The sequence below is a fragment of the Lycorma delicatula genome, chromosome 8 (genome assembly GCF_047948215.1).
Source record: "Lycorma delicatula isolate Av1 chromosome 8, ASM4794821v1, whole genome shotgun sequence".
Lineage (NCBI taxonomy): Eukaryota > Metazoa > Arthropoda > Insecta > Hemiptera > Fulgoridae > Lycorma > Lycorma delicatula.
The window spans coordinates 66,415,322-66,435,287 of NC_134462.1; the positions used below are offsets into that span (position 1 = coordinate 66,415,322).

The 19,966-nt window shown below is 28.5% G+C and overlaps 1 protein-coding gene across 3 annotated transcripts in view; it reads left to right on the forward strand.

Moving 5' to 3' along the window:
• Nucleotides 1–16,966, forward strand: part of LOC142328634 (ataxin-3-like) — a 49,716-nt gene extending 32,750 nt beyond the window's left edge. For 2 of the 3 annotated variants that reach the window (XM_075372487.1, XM_075372488.1), the window contains one exon: nucleotides 12,944–16,966. In XM_075372487.1, coding sequence (XP_075228602.1) covers nucleotides 12,944–13,053 — 110 coding nt within the window. In that variant the 3' untranslated portion in view covers nucleotides 13,054–16,966. Of the gene's footprint in view, nucleotides 1–11,893; nucleotides 12,177–12,943 lie in introns of all 3 variants that reach the window. The other variant, XR_012757319.1, reaches the window with a different exon arrangement.
• The last annotated feature ends 3,000 nt before the right edge of the window (nucleotides 16,967–19,966 follow it).

The window sequence follows — 19,966 nt, forward strand, 5'->3', positions numbered from 1 at the left end:
TGGTGAATCATTCCTGACCTGAAAGTGATAGGGCTTCTTCTCAGTCTCCAGAGTGGCTTTACAGAATATCTTTTTGTGTTTGTGAGATAGGTGAGCTACAGATAAACACTACACAGTTAAAGACCGGCCAGAAAGAAATCAGTTAACCCCAATATTCCTCTTGTCCAAGCAGATCATATTACTTTAACACCTTTACACATAAAACTTAGCCTGATGAAGAATTTTGTAAAAGCATTAGACAAAGATGGAGGTGCTTTAAGTGAAGCCAGTCTAAAAGAGGGAATGATTATCCATTGGGCCACAAATAAGAAAATTAATTCATGAAAATATATTTGACAACAAACTGAATCCTTAAGAACTAGCAGCATGGAAATCATTCTAAGATGTTGTTACTGGTCTTCTTGGAAACAAAAAGCTTATAAATGAACTCTTAGTGAACTACAAAAATGTAGGCAGCAGAATGTCGTTAAATTCGTTTTTGATATTCACATTTGGTCTTTTTCCTTTTAAACTTGGGTGTCATCAGTAACAAACAAGGAGAAGGTTTTACCAAAATATATTGCAGATGGAACAATATTATCATGGCAGATGGGATGAATGTATGATAACTACTGCTGGATGATAAAATGAGAAGACTTCACTGAATACAAAAGGAAGATTAGAAAAAAGAAATTAAGTTAAACTTAAATGTCTGAAAAATAAAGGCAGTAATTTTAATATTATTATTATTTTTGTATTCTATTATTTAAGAAGTTTCTCAACATTTTAAAGGGTCATAACTAAAAATCTGAGGGTGATGATGAAAAACTGATTTTATTTTAAGATTCACCATAAAAAATACCTTCTAATTCACCTACTTTTATTTCAGTTCCAAATTATTTTTTCTCCTTGTTGACCTGTTTTATCTAATAAAATTGGGTTTTAGATATTGAAACTTTTAAATTAAGATATTCCAAAATGTAACTTTCACCTGACTTGGGCAAAAGGTATAGGCAGGTCTCTGCATTATTACTGTTGCGTTGAGTGTATTTATTGGTACTAGATCGAGACATTTTAACAAATATAATGAATGGTAAGATGATATATATTAATATTGCTTTTTTGAATATATATAATTATGTATTTTAAAGTTATTAATGTCTAAAATGTGTGTACATGTGTCCCTGAAATACGTAGAAAAACTATAGGAGTCGCTAGATTAGCTGTCGTGTCACAGCTGATAAAAATGAATTTCTATAGCAGTATTTCTAAAAATTAGTAATTAATATTCATTCATAATTATTTACTGACAGTCAGCTAATAAATTGTTTTTCTCAGTTGTTAATCGCATGGGTAGTGGTAAAATTGTTAATTGCAGTAGTATGTCTATTTTATTATTTGAATGTCTTGTTAGATGGTTAAATTTTTTTTACTGAAATGTTTAATATTAAATGCTATGCTTATCATCACTCTTAGCTCTTATGCATTATACTCTTATCTGAAATATAAAATAATATTTTGATGCTCTGTGAGCCGGTAGTAATTTTCAGGATGTAACAAACTGGCTCTTAGATCATTGGAACTGGCAAATTTTAACAATATAAAATTATGTTTTGCAAATTAAACATTTTAATGTTTCTGTGCATTTGTACTTATAATTCCCCACTGAATAGAGGCATAATGCACTGTTATTTTTCTAAAGAAAGAGGTGTTTCTTACTTTACACCACTCTGTTTCTCTCTTTCTTGTGAATATGATGCGTGTAAAGCACCTTACTTGTATAAGAGTCAGTATTCAGAGACTACTGTAAGTAATGACTCTGAGAATAATTATGCTCATTATACAGCCATTCCCCTTGGTTAGTGGTATGATTGTATCACTTATTGGGCTAAATTTCACCTGCATTTTGGTATGCTTAGCGGACTAATGTTCAACATCATATCCAGCTTAATGAAAAAGGAAGAAAGAAAAATATAACAGACAATCACTTCATCCTCATTTTTGCTAGTATGAGTGGCAGGGAAATTATTATTATTGAGAATGACTAAATTTTGGAAATGACCTATTTTATGTTAGGAGCCTATTTATTAAAATATTTTTTTTTTACAAGTTATTCGTAATAACACCATGGTTAGCCTGAAGTAAAATTAAATCATAGGTGTTCTCTTACTGCCAATTTTCTTTCTGATTTCTAATCTACAGTGTCACAGCATTCTCTCAAAATAAAAATAAAAATAATTGGTGAATAGCTTTTTTAAAAAAATTACTGATTATTTTTATTAAAAAAATCCATTTTACTGATAACAAAATACAGAATATGGCAATTAAGTAGAAAACACTGATGTAAATGTTATTAAATTTTTATTAAAGTTACTCGAATTTAACTAACTTAGTTTGAAAGACTATATATTTTTTTTGTAATTTTTTCAAGACTACAACCAAAACATGCATTCACAATATTCCTGAGGTCATCAAAAACTTTTATATATTTTACTAAACCTATATTTTTCATGCTTTGTAAAACGTCCAGAACATTATCCAGAAGTTTCTTACATGAGTTACCCTTGAAAGCTGGAGCACCATGGGCATAACTGGTCACACTAGCTTGTCTGGTAACATAACAAGCTTGTCCAAGCGAGATTCTTTTTAATAATTTTTCGACATGTGTACAAAAAGTATATTGACTACACCAGGGATTAGGTGTAGTCAATACATTATTCCGGCGATAAAATAATGTCCAAGTATATCTTGTTTTTATCAGTTGTAAATACAGTTGTTATCAGTTTCATTGGGCGAATACAGCTGAAGTAAGTTTTTGCTTGTTCTTTCTTAGCTCCAGTTGCACACCACTTCTCATAATTTTTCAATGCATTTTTTGCTGAGAGGGCTGCAAATTTAAAGTTCACTTTTCTTGTGAAACACCAAGTGCGTGGGTATAGACTACTATACCCACAGTTAAGCGACATGGTACCAGTTAAGATATTTGCCAACTTGAGGTCAGTTGTGATTATACCTTCGAAAGTCTTTATACCTTACTCGGAGAAAAGTTGATCCACATTTTCATAGTTTTCTTGAGAATCTAAAGAAACTGTTACTACAATGACTTTCTCACTTCTGAATCCTTAAGCTTCTTTGAAGCAATATACCTTTATTATACTTAGAATGTTTGGGGGGTTCACTACTGTGTTGAGCAGTGACTGTAAGAGAGGCAAATTTTCAAAAATCCATCTCTTTCTTTCATCTACACTTGTCTCTGTTCTTTAATATGTCAACAAAAGCCTGAAGATTGGTATAGTAATCATTGGAAAATTCTTTGCCTTTTACGTTTACGAATGTGAACGCTTTATATGCAAAAAAGTCATGAATGGAGTGAGATTTAATTGCAAGCTTTGTCTTCAAATTGGACTCAATTGCTTTCCTGTCACAAGTTGCTACATACTCAGCATGAGCAATTGAATGAATCTTCTGATTACTTAAATTCAGTTAATTTTAGATAAATCATTAGCAGATAACAATTGCAGTGGTTGTTTCAAAGAAGAATTGTTTATAGTTATCCTACTTTAATTTGAAGAGGTTCGCCATGTAACAGAGTGACAAATGTATGGATTTAGGATCTTCATTTTCACTTAACTTTTTGCTTAATCATTGTTGAAACTGCTTGACTTTGCACTTTCATTGATGCTTTTAATGTGGAAGAAGCTAGATTTCTAGTTTGAGTCGTGTCATTATATTGATGAGGGTTTCCTTTTGCAATGACCAACATTAAAAAATACTACATACATCATATATTTAATTGACTAATTACGGGACCAATAGAAACACCAATTAAGGTATTACCTCTTATCATCGGTAAAATTGTTTACGTTTAATTGCCATATTCTGTATATTACTATTTCTAAAATTGGATTTCTTTTAGAAAATTAATAAGTCATTTTTTTCAAAAAGCTATCCACCGATTATTTTTGTTTTTCTTTTGAAAGAATGATGTGACAAAGATTAGAAATGAGAAAGGGAATTGGCAGTAAGAGAACCTTTGATTTTTTTTACTTTAGGCTCACAGTGCACACATTAAGAGAAAGGATATTATGTTCTTTACTGCAGATTATTTATTAAAAAAAATTACTGCTGAGTTTTCAAGTAATATTATTTTGCTGCACGTTTAACCTGTGAATAAATATGTACTCAAATATTTTTTTCACCCAATATGTTTAAAAGTTTTATATTATGTAATGGTTTTATTTATTAGTTTTTATATTAATATAAAGTAATTTTTCTTTTTTCCCAATTTATTTTATTTACTGTTCTTGTCAAAGTTATCATTGTTTTTTTTATAAACCTTACATGTGTATTTGTTCTGTTTGTGATGTAATGTGTGTTAATATCTAATGTATGATAATGTATAATTAATTATAAACCTTATAGAATGAATTTTTTTTTTTTTTGATGTGACATTTTCTATTTACTATCTGCTGGTAAATCATAATTTACCTTTACCATTATTCATTACACTCTCGTTAAGAATAAATTTAGTTGTTCTTCATGTATAGTGCAGTGGTTGTTAATGATTAGCCTACCATCAAGCTGCTCTAGTAGTTAACTCGTCATCGCAAATCAGCTGATTTTGAAGTCGAGAGTTGTAAGGTTCAAATCTTATAATTATTATGATAATAATCTAATAATAATTCTTATTATTAGTTATTTTTATGTGGATTTAAATATTAGATTGTGGATACAATCCACAATCGTGGATTAAGATATGTGGATTTTAATATTGGATTGTGATGTTCTTTGGTGGTTGGGTTTCAATTAACCACACATCTCAGGAATAGTTGACCTACGATTGTACAAGACTATGGTTCATTTACATTCATACATATCATTCTCATTCATCCTCTGAAGTTAATACCTTATGGTGGTTCCAGAGGCTAAACAGAAGAAATTAAAGGTTTTAATTATAAATGTTAATTAATTAGCAAAAATTAACAAAATTAATAATGGTTAATTATAATTAATAATAATAGTAATTATTATACAGTATAAATTCATTAACATGTACATGAAATAGTGTAAATTTCTAGTTAATTCTAAGATTAAATTAGTAGTATAAAATTTCTAACAATAATTTTTAGGGAATCGGACAGAAGGTAATTTTAGCTTCCTTACGAGTGCTTTACACCTAATCTAATTACTAAAATCCAATGTTGATATGCGGTAAATTGTGAGTAATATGCTGTAATTGTCTAATAGTGAGTAATGTACTTTTAGAAAATGAATTGTTGAACTTGTGATAAGCTTAATGTAGGGTAAAAAAAAAAAAATAATAGTTTTTAGTCCTTAAATTTTTGTTAAATTAGTCCAGTGCTGTGTAAATAAAAATCGGGACATTAACTTATAGATTAGACTAAATCAGTCTGGATTTTTGTTGAGCATAGAAAAGTCCATTCCTTGAGATGTCCCTGCGCTTATAATATCTTGAATATTTCTGAGGACTGTGAAATGAGTGACAGCAGTGTGTTAAGTTTCTTTCAGCAAACTTTTTCTGACTATCATGTGCTACTAGTTTTTCAGTTCATGGAGAGTAAAGATTTTTATAAAAATTGATTTTGATTGTTATCATAAAATCTTCTATTTTAGTATAATGGTAGTATTTATGGGAACATTTACAAGGTTTCTGTTTATCTTTTAGTTAAAAATGTAAATATTTGCTTAAATGTTTGTTCAAATAAAAGATTGTCATTAACTTCTAAAATATAAAAAAATGCAAGTCTTTTTCCTAAATTTGGTAGTTGTCTGTAGTTTCTGACACTGTGGTTTTTTTATAATGTTGTAGCTATTTTTTATTTCATTATTTTTATATGTGTAGTTCATAGTTGCCTTGTAACATTCATAATAAGGAACTATGATGTTTAAAAATTTTTTTTAAAAAGAAATTTGTCCAAAGTTTTTGGGATTGTTAATAACACTCATACTAATGCAGTACTTTTAGTTACACCTATTCTTATAAATGTACTTTCTTGTTAATTTTATTTTTACTGTACAATTTTTTTTTTTAAATTAAAATATTGTTCTGTTTTAATGTATGATTAAACAAGTTTGTTAAATTTCATTGATGAGTTTTAAGCTTAGTAACTGATTTCATAATAATGACTAAAAAAAATCAAGAGTGGTCGTATTTTATTCTCTACTCTTTTGTCTCTTAATGCTTGCAAATTAAAAACTACTGAAAAATGTAACAATTAAAAGGACAACTTCTATTGCAGATGAATTTATGTTTATTAGTAAAAATGCAATTAAATATTTTGTGCCGGTACAGTTGATTGGCAGTAATGCTCTAGAAGAATTTTGTCCGACACCGTGTCCTATGAGCAGCAACACCACAGTACTGCGGTTTTTTAATTATCACATGATTACTATAGTACAGCTGCCACCAAATAGCAAGTAATGACAAGCTTGGCTTGGTGACAATTACTACTCAATGTAAAAACATGTTCCTCGCTCTTAGCAATCCCCCTTATCAAATAATTCTTCTCTTTCTAACAAATGACAAAATATTATCTATTACTAATTACATGGTAAATATTGCGGTAGAAGGTCATTTTAATTACTTACTGGAAAATTAATTATCCGTTTATAAATTCCTCAGCTAGAACGCTTTCCTCACTGTCTTCAGTGTAATTGTCATTATTATCATTATCACTATATAAGGAGAGAATGAAAGATTCTGTCGGAATATCTATTAACGATTTTTGGCTCCAATATTCACCTTCAATTTAACTTTTTCACAGTAAGGTTTCCAGTGTTCATCGCTCATCAAATTCATTTTATCTTCACACAGTTTCTGCACTTCAACATCTTAAAAGGTGTCTTGTGTGGCTCGCAATATGTTTTACCTCTGACCACCTTCTCAGGTGGATTTAAATCAGAATGGTAAGGTGGAAGCCGCATAACTAGATGCCTACTTCTTTCCAACAATTTGTCAACCATCAATTTGGTACAGTTTTCTGTTAATTTTATAACTTAATTAATTAATTCATATAATTGTTATTTAAGCATTTGAGACAAAAATGGAATGGAATGTTTCTGTAGCCAAACAGACATGTCTTGTTTCTTACTTGATGACACTGGAAGTTTTTCAGAAAGAGTATTATGATACGAAGCATCGTTAGTGACTACTACAAATTCAGGAGGAAGGTTAGGAACTATAAAATGGCATGAATACTTCATGCTGTCATGATAATCATCAGTTTTTGATTTGGTTGTCCAAGTTAACACTGCGTTTGGATTAAGGCCCACTTCACCTCTGGCATGAATTATAATTAAGTTACCTGTATTTGTTGGTAAATGAAGTCCTGCACCACTGTTGTCAGCCTGCGATTTAGCCGTTTAATGAGAAGATAAAACATAGGATTCATCTAAGTATATGATCACTTGTTTACATTTTCTAAAATTGCTGATTGCCTGCAAATATGAAATCCTTTTCTGCCAAATATCAGGCTTTTTAACTAAAATTTTCCTTTCATTTTCTGTTTTGCAGAACTTAAAAAGTAATTCTTAAACTTGTTTCACTGCCGTTAAAATTAATTTTAATTTACAATTCTTTACTGAGTTTGTTAACTGTTGGCAGCTCCCCTATTTTTGAGTGATATTCTTTCACAGTTTGCGTAACCACACCTTTATTGAAATCATCTAATTCAGTAACTGGTTTAGAATATTTCTTTTACTTGTTCGGGATGATGAAAGAAGTTTCTGGCTCCTCGGATTGAAGTTCTATTTTTTCTTTTCTTATGCTTTAATCTGAGTCCTGGAAGTGCCACAGGCAACTGAAGTTCTCTCTTCACACTTCTGTGTAGCAATTAAATGCTTGTCATTTTTTAATTTTCCTACGGCTAAAGATTCTTACTTCATGAATTCATACACGTTTACAATTTTGTGCCTGTTTTCTAAGTTTTTTACCTTTCATAACAGACTTAGCCATATTCAGCCATAACTATTCGCACGTTAATGAACTACCTTAAAAAGTTTGAACAGTAAACCACAATAAAAATGTTTTACAAAATATTATATTGTACATTAATTGACTAAGTAACAAAATACATGACACATGCCAAAAGAACCGTACTGAGAGGCAGAATCACAGAACTAAACTTTATATACAAGTAAAAGCGAAGTAGAAATAAAATAAATACAGTTCAGCTCCCATATAACAAACGCCTAAATTGCAAAATTTTCCTTTAGCAAAATTTTTTAGAGTATGGTGAAAATGCGGTATTATTGCATTACAAATTGTCTCGTATTAGCGAAGTAAAATTTCTATATAACAAAGATTTTTTGCTGTAAATACTGTATATAATACTGTGGTGGTGTGTATAATAAATAAAAATGACAAAACAATAAGATAAATTGGATAAAAATAATGAATAAGTACTGCATTGCGCTTACGTAGGCCTGCATTATTTTTGTCAATTAGTGTATTGTATGAACAACGGGAAGTTGCCGGCATTGGTTTGTCGGCAACTAAAATTGTTTTGCATTCCTTTCTTACCTTTGTCTTATGCTACTGCAAAAGTAAGTCTAATGCGTAAATGAATTGTGATTCAGTTCTAATTTTCATACTGTATGATACAGATCTTCTAGTGGTTTGTTTTGTTTTAGTAATGTTTTTGGGTGATTTAGTTTTTCTTACATTGCATTTTTTGTTGTTTTGAGTATTTTCCTGTTGTTTTTTCAAATTACTGTACTGTTCAGTACCGTATTGTGTTTTGGTGTAACTTGTATTTTCCGTATATTGTTGTATACCATGTATTTGTGTTATCGTGTATGTGACTTGTTAAAAATGTTCAAAAGAAAGTGTTTGAGTATCAAAAAAAATGCAGAATTTGGATGAGATTGTAAAAGGAGGTAAGAGAAAATACAGCAATTCTTTTTGGTATACTGGTGAATTCTCTTTTCACAATATTACAAAATAAAGATTTTATTAAAAAACAAACAGAAAAAAAAAAAAATATTAGAACGAGATTTAAGTCTTGTATTTATCATGTTACTGATGAGGCTGTAATCAGGTTTAATTGTCGGGAACCATTATTAAAGAAAAGCCTTATGAATTTGCCAAAACACTAAATGTCCTGATTTTCAAGCTAGTACTGGTTGGCTTCATAAGTTTAAATTATGGCATGCTCTTGTATAAAAGATTTTACGTGGCGAGAGTGCTGATGTAAAACAAGAAGAATGGATAACATGAAAGGGAAATATCTTGCTTAACCTACTGCATGAATATAATGAAAATGATATTTTTAATGCTGATGAGACTGGGCTGTTTTCTAAATGCCTTCCAGACAAAATGTTAGCCTTTAAGAATGAAAAATATTTTGGTGGAAAGTACAGCATAAAGAGAGGGTAACTGTAATGGTAGCTGCCAACATGACCGGTACTGAGAAGCTCAAACTTCTAGTAATTGGAAAGTGTCAGCGACCTCGTTGTTTTAAAGGCATCAAGTCATTAGAGACAGATTATGATTACAACAGAAAAGCTTGTTTGGATGAAGCTGAAATTTATACAAAATGGTTAACAAAACTTGATGTTGAGATGTCAAGACAAAAACATAAAATTCTTTACTTATTGATAACTGCATCAATTCATGTTTACATGTAAATGTAAACATGAAATCTATACTGTTGCTTACTTTCCGCCAGGTGTGACTTCAAAACTGCAACCAATGGACCAGGGTATAATTCAAAATTTAAAAGTTCACTACAGAAAATGAATTCTAATGAAGTTTTTTAAAGCTATCAATGACAATGTTGTGGTTAAAAATTTCAAAGAATTTATTGCTGAAATATCTAAAGCATGGTCTCATGATGTAATCCCCAAAACAATTTCAAAATATTAGAAAAAAAGACAGGTTAAGTAAGAATGAGACAGTACCAACCACCAATAACAATAATTTTACACCTAAAGTTATTGTAAATAACTTTACAGCTAAAGTTGTAAATAAATTCAAAATTCCAAAATTTCTTACCGATAACTGGGGTAAATTGCAAAGCAAAAGGGAATTAATGCAGCAAGATAATACCTAATGATTGATGATGCAATGGTGGTTGCAGAGTTTCCCAATAATGAGGAAATAATTAGAGATGTAGTTGTAAAAATACTAGTGGACCCACAAATTGAAGATGATGTAGATAAAAGGATATTGTAAAGTCCATTTAGCCTACAAATGATGAGTTACTGCATCATTCGATATGATAAGAAGTGGCCTTCATTCATTTGAAAATGATCCGGATATTATGTTTAATTGCTTAAATAATTTAGAATTTTTTTTTTTAAATAAAATTATTTTTGGAAACAAAAATTACAGACTTCATTTTAGCAAGTTGTTTTACTGACTTTAATTTAACACTGTACCATTTAATTTAACACGTTTATTAATTTTTTACTGCTTTTTTTTTGATTGGTTTTTACTTTTTTTATTTTGTCAATAAAAAAAAACCTATTGGATTAATATAATACATATTAATCCAATAGGTTTTTTAAATTAAAAAATATACATTTTTTTTATTAAAAAAAAAGAAAGACAGTTACAGTTACAGTGCAGTATTTAAATATAGAACTTTAACTTAATTTTTATATACAGTACATATTTTTTGAAAATTTCTTTTTGTAAATAAAATTACAGTATTACTATTGTAATATTTTATTTTATGAATTTTCCATTTAACAAACTTTTTCACAGTTGCCGTGTTACTTTAATATACAAAAGTTCAACTGTAATTGTATTTGAAATGTGATGTAACTTCCTTAATACTGTAAATACACAAAAATACATTACTTTGTAAACAACAGTTGCATCATGTTTATGCTACTAAGAGATGACTAATCATGGTGTGCCAATGTTTCACAGAACAATAGTATAGCATTGATGTGCAGACTGATCATCCATTCTTGTCGTTACATAGTGGCTACTGTACTCTCCTATCTATAACAGTTGTTTTAGAATAATTTTATTTTATTAAAAATAATTTAATTGTAATAACCACATGTCTCAGGAATGGTCAGCAGGAGTGTGTTCTAGAATATACCTCATTTACAAGTCATACATAATAAGAATAAAATAATGTATTTTTAATTACTATATACTTTTAGTTTAACAAAATGAACATACCAGTGTTTTAATTTTTTGGAATAACCATTCCTGATTAAAATAGTTACTACTTGAAAAATGGGTGATACCTGGAAACTATTGGTCCAAAGACATCCTACATAAATAATCAATCTTTTCTGATGTCCTTGTACATCAAAAAAAGATTTATTATTTATTTAGGTAGTTAAATTTGATTTTTAGGTTTAAAGGTTATCAAAGAAATGTTCGCTTTGTTTTTTATTCAGGTTTTTTATTCCAGTTATAAGATAAACTTATACAAGTTAATAGGAAAAAAATGGAGAAAAAATAAAATTAATTTTTAAGTTTTCAACTCATTGGCAATGCTGTGATGCAATTAATCTGATTGTTTAGCTATGTATTATGATGTATTGAAATTTATGTATGTACGTGTAGAACATTTTTTTTGTACATTGATGTCCAAGATGTACATAATTTTCAAGTCTAAATTCAGTTTTTATAAAAATAAACAATGTTGTCTTTCCAAAGGATGGTTTAATTATTCATCAGCTGTTGTGTAAAGTCTGGAAATTTAGAGTGTTGTTCATTCAAAAAGGGAGAATTAGCTAGTTTCTTTTCCTTACAAACAGAATATTATTGTAAATTTGATAGTTCAATAGAAGTATACTTGAGGAATTATTTTACATCCTTTTAGCACTTTTAGATTGTAAGTTCGAGATTGCCAATTTATAAATTGAACTGTTCTGTATCTATTATTTGGTTATGCTACAATGCACTTGTTCCTACTGCCATTTCCAGCTATATCGGTATCAGCAGGCAAAAACCAGGATCGGTTGTTCAAAATGTTTTTGAATCGGCCAGTGAAATGGATTAAGAGATATTAATAAAGAAGATGTAGAAGTCTTTTACATTCACACAGTGAGGAACTAAAAACAGTTAAGCAAAGCACAATTGACTTCTGAGCGATGAGGAGGCTAAGAGAATTGCAAATTAACACTGGTTAGAAGAACTACTTGATCCTGAAATGGATGAATAAACACCAAAAAATTGAAATGGATTTCTAACAGGAAAATTACAATTGGTAAGCACCATATTACGGATCAGTATATATTGACCCTGATTATGAGCAGACTTATCAATTGCAATATGGAATCTTAGAAATCTTTTGTCAAAAGAAAGAAAACAAGAAAGGACAGGATACTTTTAATAATTATATTTTTAAAGAACCAAAGTTAATAAAAAAAAGCCAGCTCATACTATTATCCTGAAATATTTAAAAACAAAATTATTTTAACTATTGTTGTATTATAAATTCATAACTGTATATATCATCAGTTTACTATCATATGTTATATTTTAGTATTAAGTTTACATTCTTTAAGATAAGGGTTTGTTATGAGTATAATTTAGTGCATTTCTTTTAATATTTCTAATAAAATAAATATAATTAATATTAAAAAAAATAAAGTAATTGACCTCATATTGCATTGTACGATTATGGAATGAATACAAGATGTTTTGCATAATATTATTATATTGTTGTTTTTACATTTTTTTTTTTTTTTGTAACTTATTTAGATTTTAATATCTTTTACCGATATACTTTTCCAATTAATGACACTGTTCTGAATAGTTTAGTGTGAGTGTGGGCAACCTCTACGTAACTGTAATTGGATCTCCTATGAGGTAGAATATGACCATAAAAAAAAATTTTATATAAAAAGTCATATGTCAAAAGCTGACTAGTGGACAAGAAGTACAAAATTTTAATTAAAAATTAAGGATTTATTTTTCAAGTTTGATATTTTTTTTACTGGTTTTTAATTTAAATTGATTTTATTGTTTCAGATGAAGTTAACATAGCTGAACTTAGGCAACGGCGTATAGCGTACCTTGAGAATAGATTAAGACCGCAACAGGCAGGTGGTGGCCTACATCATAAAGAACATTGTAAATAATAAATTTCAATCTGGGATTAGTTATTTTTCCATTTGTTAAAAAACAAAAGGAGTTGGTTGTAATAATTATATTATTAACAAACTAGCATTTATATTTTTAGTTTTCAACCAAAACTTATCACTGTAATAGGAATTTTTTCAAATATTTTTACATTATTATGTTTGTTATATATGTACTTTTAAAATTTTTTCTGTGATTTATTTTCCCTACAGTATTAAATTTTATTGTCTTACTTATATGATTATATTATATGATTATATTTATTGTCTTATGATTATATTATTAATGTAGGGATTTGAAATTAATTTTTATCATTGGTTGTTTAAAACCAAAAACCACCATTAGTAGCACAGTAAGATGTGAGAATACTCTGATCACATCTTGATTAATTGGTTTGCAGTTCATGATTTCTCAAACATATGAGCATGATTTATTTACAATAATAATTTTAAATTTATATAATAATATATTTACACTAATTTAATTTTATCATAAACATAATTTTATTTTTAATTTAATTTTCTAGCGTTTTTTTGGCATGAAACTTAAAATTTTGTATTATATCATGTAAATGGTTGTTAAATGACTAAACAATTCTGTAAATTTTTGTTTATATATATATATATTTACAAACTCTCTTGTATATTATGTATTGTATATATATATATTTCCATATGGAAATATAATTTATATATATATATATGTAAATTATATTTGCATATGGAATAAGGTAAGTGTCATCCTACTTTATTTATTATTCTGTACTTGGTTGATCAAATAAATATAATTTGTATATTAGTACAGAGGAATATTAAAAGAATTGACTTTAGGGAAAAAAAATGTATATATATATATTTGTAGCCTACAATTAAACCAAAACCAAGATTTGTATAAATAAAACTATGAATGATCAATTCAACAATTATTAAAATATAAGATATTAAAGCAACATAAAATTTATAAAAAAAGAATTTCAAATACATTAACCGTGTAATTGATTACTACAAATATTAAATAGCTTTTTCTCAATAAACTTCTGAATTTTTTCAATTAGAATCACAAACCATTATCAAAAAATAATCTATACTATTAGAAAATTATTGGAATAGACGTTATAAAAAACTGAAATCAAAAAATGGATAGATATTTTCAACTCAGCCAAATATTTTATCAATTTTTTTTCCAATTTAACCGGCTACCTTCAGGGTTCAACAGACAATCCTGTAAAGTTCGTTGAAAATGTTTGTTCTATTGTTGGCAATGAATAAACACTAAATGTTGAGAATGGCACATTTTCAGATACAACATAGACCATAATCGAATGATTATAGTCGAATGATTATTTTTATTACACAAAGAAAAAAGTGGTTATTAAACTATTACAGAGTGAACTAGAAATAGAAGTTTGACATTACTGGAAAAAAGCAATAAATCCTTATTAATTTCAAAATTTGCGTTTTAACAAGATTTGGTCCAACCAGCTTTTGTAAGTTTTGGACTTATGTTGGTTTAGTATAAGCTAATAGACATACACAGTACATAAACAGTACTGTGACATACAGTACATAAACTTGCTGGTTAAAAAGCAAATAAAACTGTTACGAATAAAAAATGTGTTTTTAATATATACACACACACATATTAGCAGTATATATGTGTAACACTATAGTATCAGAATTAAGGCTGTTCAAAATAAATGTAAACATTAACAAAGTAGATTTAGCCTCATTGGAAATTGCATACATTTAAATGTGTTTTTAACAATTAAAAGCGACCAGGCTGAATAAAACAGATATTCAATTTTTTACAGTTAAAATGATTCTCTTTTATTAATGTAATATCATTTTCATAATTTAAATTGTCTATTTAAACATATTGAGATTATTTAGTAAAGAATTTAATCATGGAGTAGTCACATTATTGTATTATTAAGTAGTAGACTACATTAGAGATAAATACAAAAAAAAAAATTTTTTTTTAAATTATAACCACAATTTATTAATTTTCTTTTTAGGAAAGTATCATTGTCACAGAATAGTTCAGAGTGTGAAATGAAGGTTGTTAGCTAATATGTTTTTTTTTTATAAAATCAAGACAGATATTTAGTAGCAAAGGTAAAAAAGCTTCTTTATTACCTGAAGATCACAAACCAACTGAAGGTTTTAAGACCAGGATTTACACTTCAAGGCACAACTATATAGAAGGCATAACTTTTTATGAGTGTGTATTAAACAAACCAGTCATTTATTTTTAAATATTCACCTGACAATTTTTCTTGTGTTATGAATTTAATGTACAAATACAATTGATCTTCGATTAGAAAATAATGCTTTAAACTTAAAATAATATCGTAAATTAAAAAAATAGTTAACTAACTAACTGTAATTGACAAGCCAATATACAGATAATTAACATCTAAATTTACTACATTCATTTAGATATATTTAAGCTCACAGATACACACAAATATCAATTTAAAAGAATGTAGTAAATTGAAATGTATCTAAATAATAAAATAAGAGGGCCAAGGAACCTGAATAATTTGGGTCTTTAAACCTTTTAATTTAGTTTAACAATCATAATTTTTGTTTTAATTTTGTTATCTAAGGATAAAACTATCTTAATTCAACTACTTGATTTCCATACTATTATTGTTTTAACTTTTTTTAGTAAAAAAAAGTTCAGTTATATCTATTTTACTAATAATTTGTAAATATAATTTATTAATAGTATTACATTTAAATAAAATTTAACTTACAAATAAAATTTGAATTAAGATTTTGATAAGAGACACCTTTTGAAAATGATGTATTTCAATAAAATATAATCATGTGCAGCAATTATACAAAATAAAACAAAATTTATTGCAAGTTAAATAACTAGTGCTCATGATAGCAGTCAACATGCAACTGTTGCACTTTGACAGCAACAGTCGGCGACACTACATGCCCACTGCATAACTCATCTATTCCTATCCCCACCAATAAATGACACTACACATAAAGACCTCAACGTATATTAAGTATATAACAATAGCTAAGTAGGCTTATTATATCTAGTACTGTTTTAAAGACCATATTTCCTCCCTCATATTCATATGCACACGACACTGAATTGACATTAAATTAGGATTAACACATCCAATTTTCAGTGATAACAAGAGAATTGTTATAATGTAGATGGTGAGGCTTTAAAAACATTAACACAACAATTAATCATGAATTAGAAGAAAGAAACTGTCGTTAAAAAAATGACTTCTATCAATTGCATAACATTGCGTTGTCATGAATGATACATGCAAACAGAAGATAATACACTATTTTGGGGTCATTATTCCGTATTAGGTGACCTCTCAGAACATAATTACTTTCCTGTATAATTATTTTACTGAATGTAGATGAAAATATTAAAATCAAATGTAATTATAAAATCAAGCAAATAATATACAAAGAACAGCAGTAAAAAGCTGGCTCGTGCGCGTGTATGTAGACTCTACCGTTACATTACTACTACCGTTGCTACTGTTGGATCGTCAGTTAATTAGTGGAGTTAACCCGAAGAAAATTACAATAACTTTTTCTAAGACAAAACTGAAAAAAGGCTCTCTTAAATAAATTTACCAGATATTTATATTTTAAATTACTCAGTAAACTAACATAGCTCATATTTTCATCAGACTGTTGTAAATATTTTCTTCCTTTAGAGTTCCAAAACGTAATAACTTGTTCTTCCATCCGGGTATTTAAAAATAGGGAAATGGTAATGTCCTTACTGAAATAAGGAAATGGTAATGTCCGTCCTGAAGAAAGTTATTGTATCAGAAATTTTCCCTAGAATACTTAAAAAAATATTTTTGTTATAATACATCAATCATTTCTGTATTTATGTCAATAAAAATTGTTTATTCTGTTGGAAAAATATATTTTATCTCAAATTTTATCCCTATTATTCCTTCTTATATTTCAGAAATCTAGATTTTCTATATTGCAATTTCATGTCCAATTCACAAATTCTTGAAATACCTTGATCTTCATTGTCAAATTATGAGAATTTATGTAAGTTGGCAAATGTATGTAAAGTGGCAAATTTTCTTGGACTGATTCTTGGACTTGAAGTGGCAAATTTTCATCTCATTACTACCTCTAATGTATTTGTTTATTTTTTTTAATAATTAATCCACTATATAAGTTTGAAAGATGGGATTATGATACAGGACAAGTCAAGCTTGATTAGGATTTAATTTATAATTAAATAATAAAAGAAGTTTAATAAAGACATTTTTTATTATAAATTTCTATAAAGAATCAGTTGATAAATAGAAAGTAGGTGATGAATTAACATTAATTTTTCCTGCTTATTAAAGTTAACCGTTTTATCTTGAAGCCTTTAAAATGGTAACATTTTAAAAGTTTTTTTTTATCTTGCCTAGTAATTTTTTTGATACCTGTCCTGTAGCTACACTTATTTCTTAAGTATCGCTTAATATCGCATCGCTTATCGTATATTGATATTAAATATCAAGTGTATCATTTACACTGAATTTATAGATACTTAAGTTTTTAAGTCGCTATAGATTTTTAGGCCAGTTTGAAAAAGAATTAATAACAAATATATAATTATTTTCAATACTGAGAGCAGAAAAAAGCTCATATATGTTAATTATTCCATCCTTATCAATTTATTATTCTACATATATTAAATTCCAGTAACCTACATTTGATAATACAGAATAATTTTTCTTAAAGAATAGTTTTGGCTCCTTTTGTATTACTTGCAAACATCTTTTTTTTTTGTATACAGCCAGTGGTTTTTATATGCCTATATATATTTTATAAAAATAGTTAAAGATTTTAAAGTAAAATAAACGTAATATGTACATATAGCCTGACCTATATAAAAATGTAAAAGAGCCTACTACTTCAAGTTGTGTTTAAATTTTGAGTTTTTTTGTCCTTTTATAGTGTAGAATGAAACGAAAATTACTGCAGTTTTAAGAAAATCATATCTAAATTTAGAGAAAGAAGATTTATTTATATTTTGTATGGAAATAAGATAGATGTTATATGAGCAGAAGACAAAGAAAGCAAGCTCTGTTTCAGAAAGGAATTAGACCAGAATTTAATCTTCCGATGCTTTTCGACTTGTACAAGAAGCATTGTAGGAATAGAAGGAACTTTTGAGAATGGAGTAATTATCAAAGAAAAAGAAAGATGTTATTTTTCCTGGATGACATTGTTTTTTTTTTTTTGGTAGAGATAAAAAATGAGTAAGAAAAATACTGAAAAGAATTGACATATTGATAGGAGAAAAATTTTATATAAAAATAAATGAGTAAAACAAAAATAATGAAATGAGAATGGAGAAAAATGAGGAATTAAATATTAATTTGGGGAATACAGCCTATATCAGAAATGGGAGAACTTTGTCATTTAGGTTGTAAAATTAGAAAAGATGGATGAAGTAATGTAGGTATCAAAGGAAAATTGACAAGCAGTATACTAAACCATAGTATAGACTATGCCAAGACTAGACGCCAACCACAGATATTATTGGGTTGGTGTTAGATCTTGTAAATTGGAGGGACTGGGCTGAATGGGCAATCGTTGAGAATTTCAACATTTACTTGGCAAGGGGGAAGGATTGCCGAAGGAGTTTAGGGTTTCGCTTGTATTTGCCTTATCCTACCTATTTTTTTCTTTTCTTATGTTTTTCTTGTTGTTTTTGGTTTTATGTTTTGTTATCGTTTCTTGTTTTTGTGCTATGTTTTCCACTAATGTTGCATGTTGAACTCAACCTTTTCCTATTTAGAGTAGGTAGTTGTGATTTCAGTTCCTTCTAGTTATCTATTCAGTCTTGTTAAAGACTTGGACTTTTGTTTTGTTTTTAAAGAATTAATCTGTAGGTAGTAGTACACCAATAGAAATGTGACATTCGCATCAGTGGCATCCTGATTGAGGCAAGAACAAGGCTGAAAGAAGCCTTTTACCGAGATTTTGAAGATGACCTCCATTAAAGCCCATCAGGGCTAGGTACGAAGGAGGTGGCATGGCGACCGAAACCGTCACATAGAGGGTGTATTTCCTGTATGGGGTCAGTATACCCACTTACCCACTAGTTAGAGCTTTTTTTGGAGTGAGGATGTGATTTTGTGAAAAAGTTTTTTGGAGATATTATTTTTTAATTGTAACAAATGTGCCTAAGAAAAATAATACCTTACAGCAAAATTTTGAAAACTGAGGATGACCCTGCTCGACAGCCTCATCCCCTTGACTTTAAGTTGAAAATTTAATGGAATCTATGCCCCATGTATAGAAGTAATCTGACCAAGATTAGTCAAAATTGGTCAAGTAGTTCTGGAAAAATAAAGTTATTTAGAGTGCGACACCAAAAACAAACATATATATGAACATCTGGAAAGTTTCCATCCATTTTTTTGGGTCCTTAGATGTCAAAAGGTCAAGATCTGGTGAAAACTGTATATGCCCAAACTGGACCGATTACAATACTTTCCTCTTCTACAGCTACAGCTCTAGACAGAAACATCCTGGCAGTTGTTTTAGTTCTTTTCTTTTAAATTAATAGAAACTAAAACTAAATTACCAACATTTTGCACCGGATTGCCTAGGTTGGGTCAGGTCCATCCTTTTGTTCTCGTATCGGAAGAGCGGCTCTGTTTTTTACAGGGTGTCGACTGAAATCATGACCTGATAAGCCAATTATGCTAGGAGCGTATTTATCTTACTGCTAGTTTGGACTACTATTATTAAAGAGGAGTATTACAGAGGTGAGTATTTTTTTAATGGCCTAAGAAAGGCTTGATTAATACGCTGTATTTTTTAAAATCATGCTGAAGATTTCTGTTTTGCTTAAAAACTAATTAATTAAACAATTAACTTTTGTTTTTTGTAATTG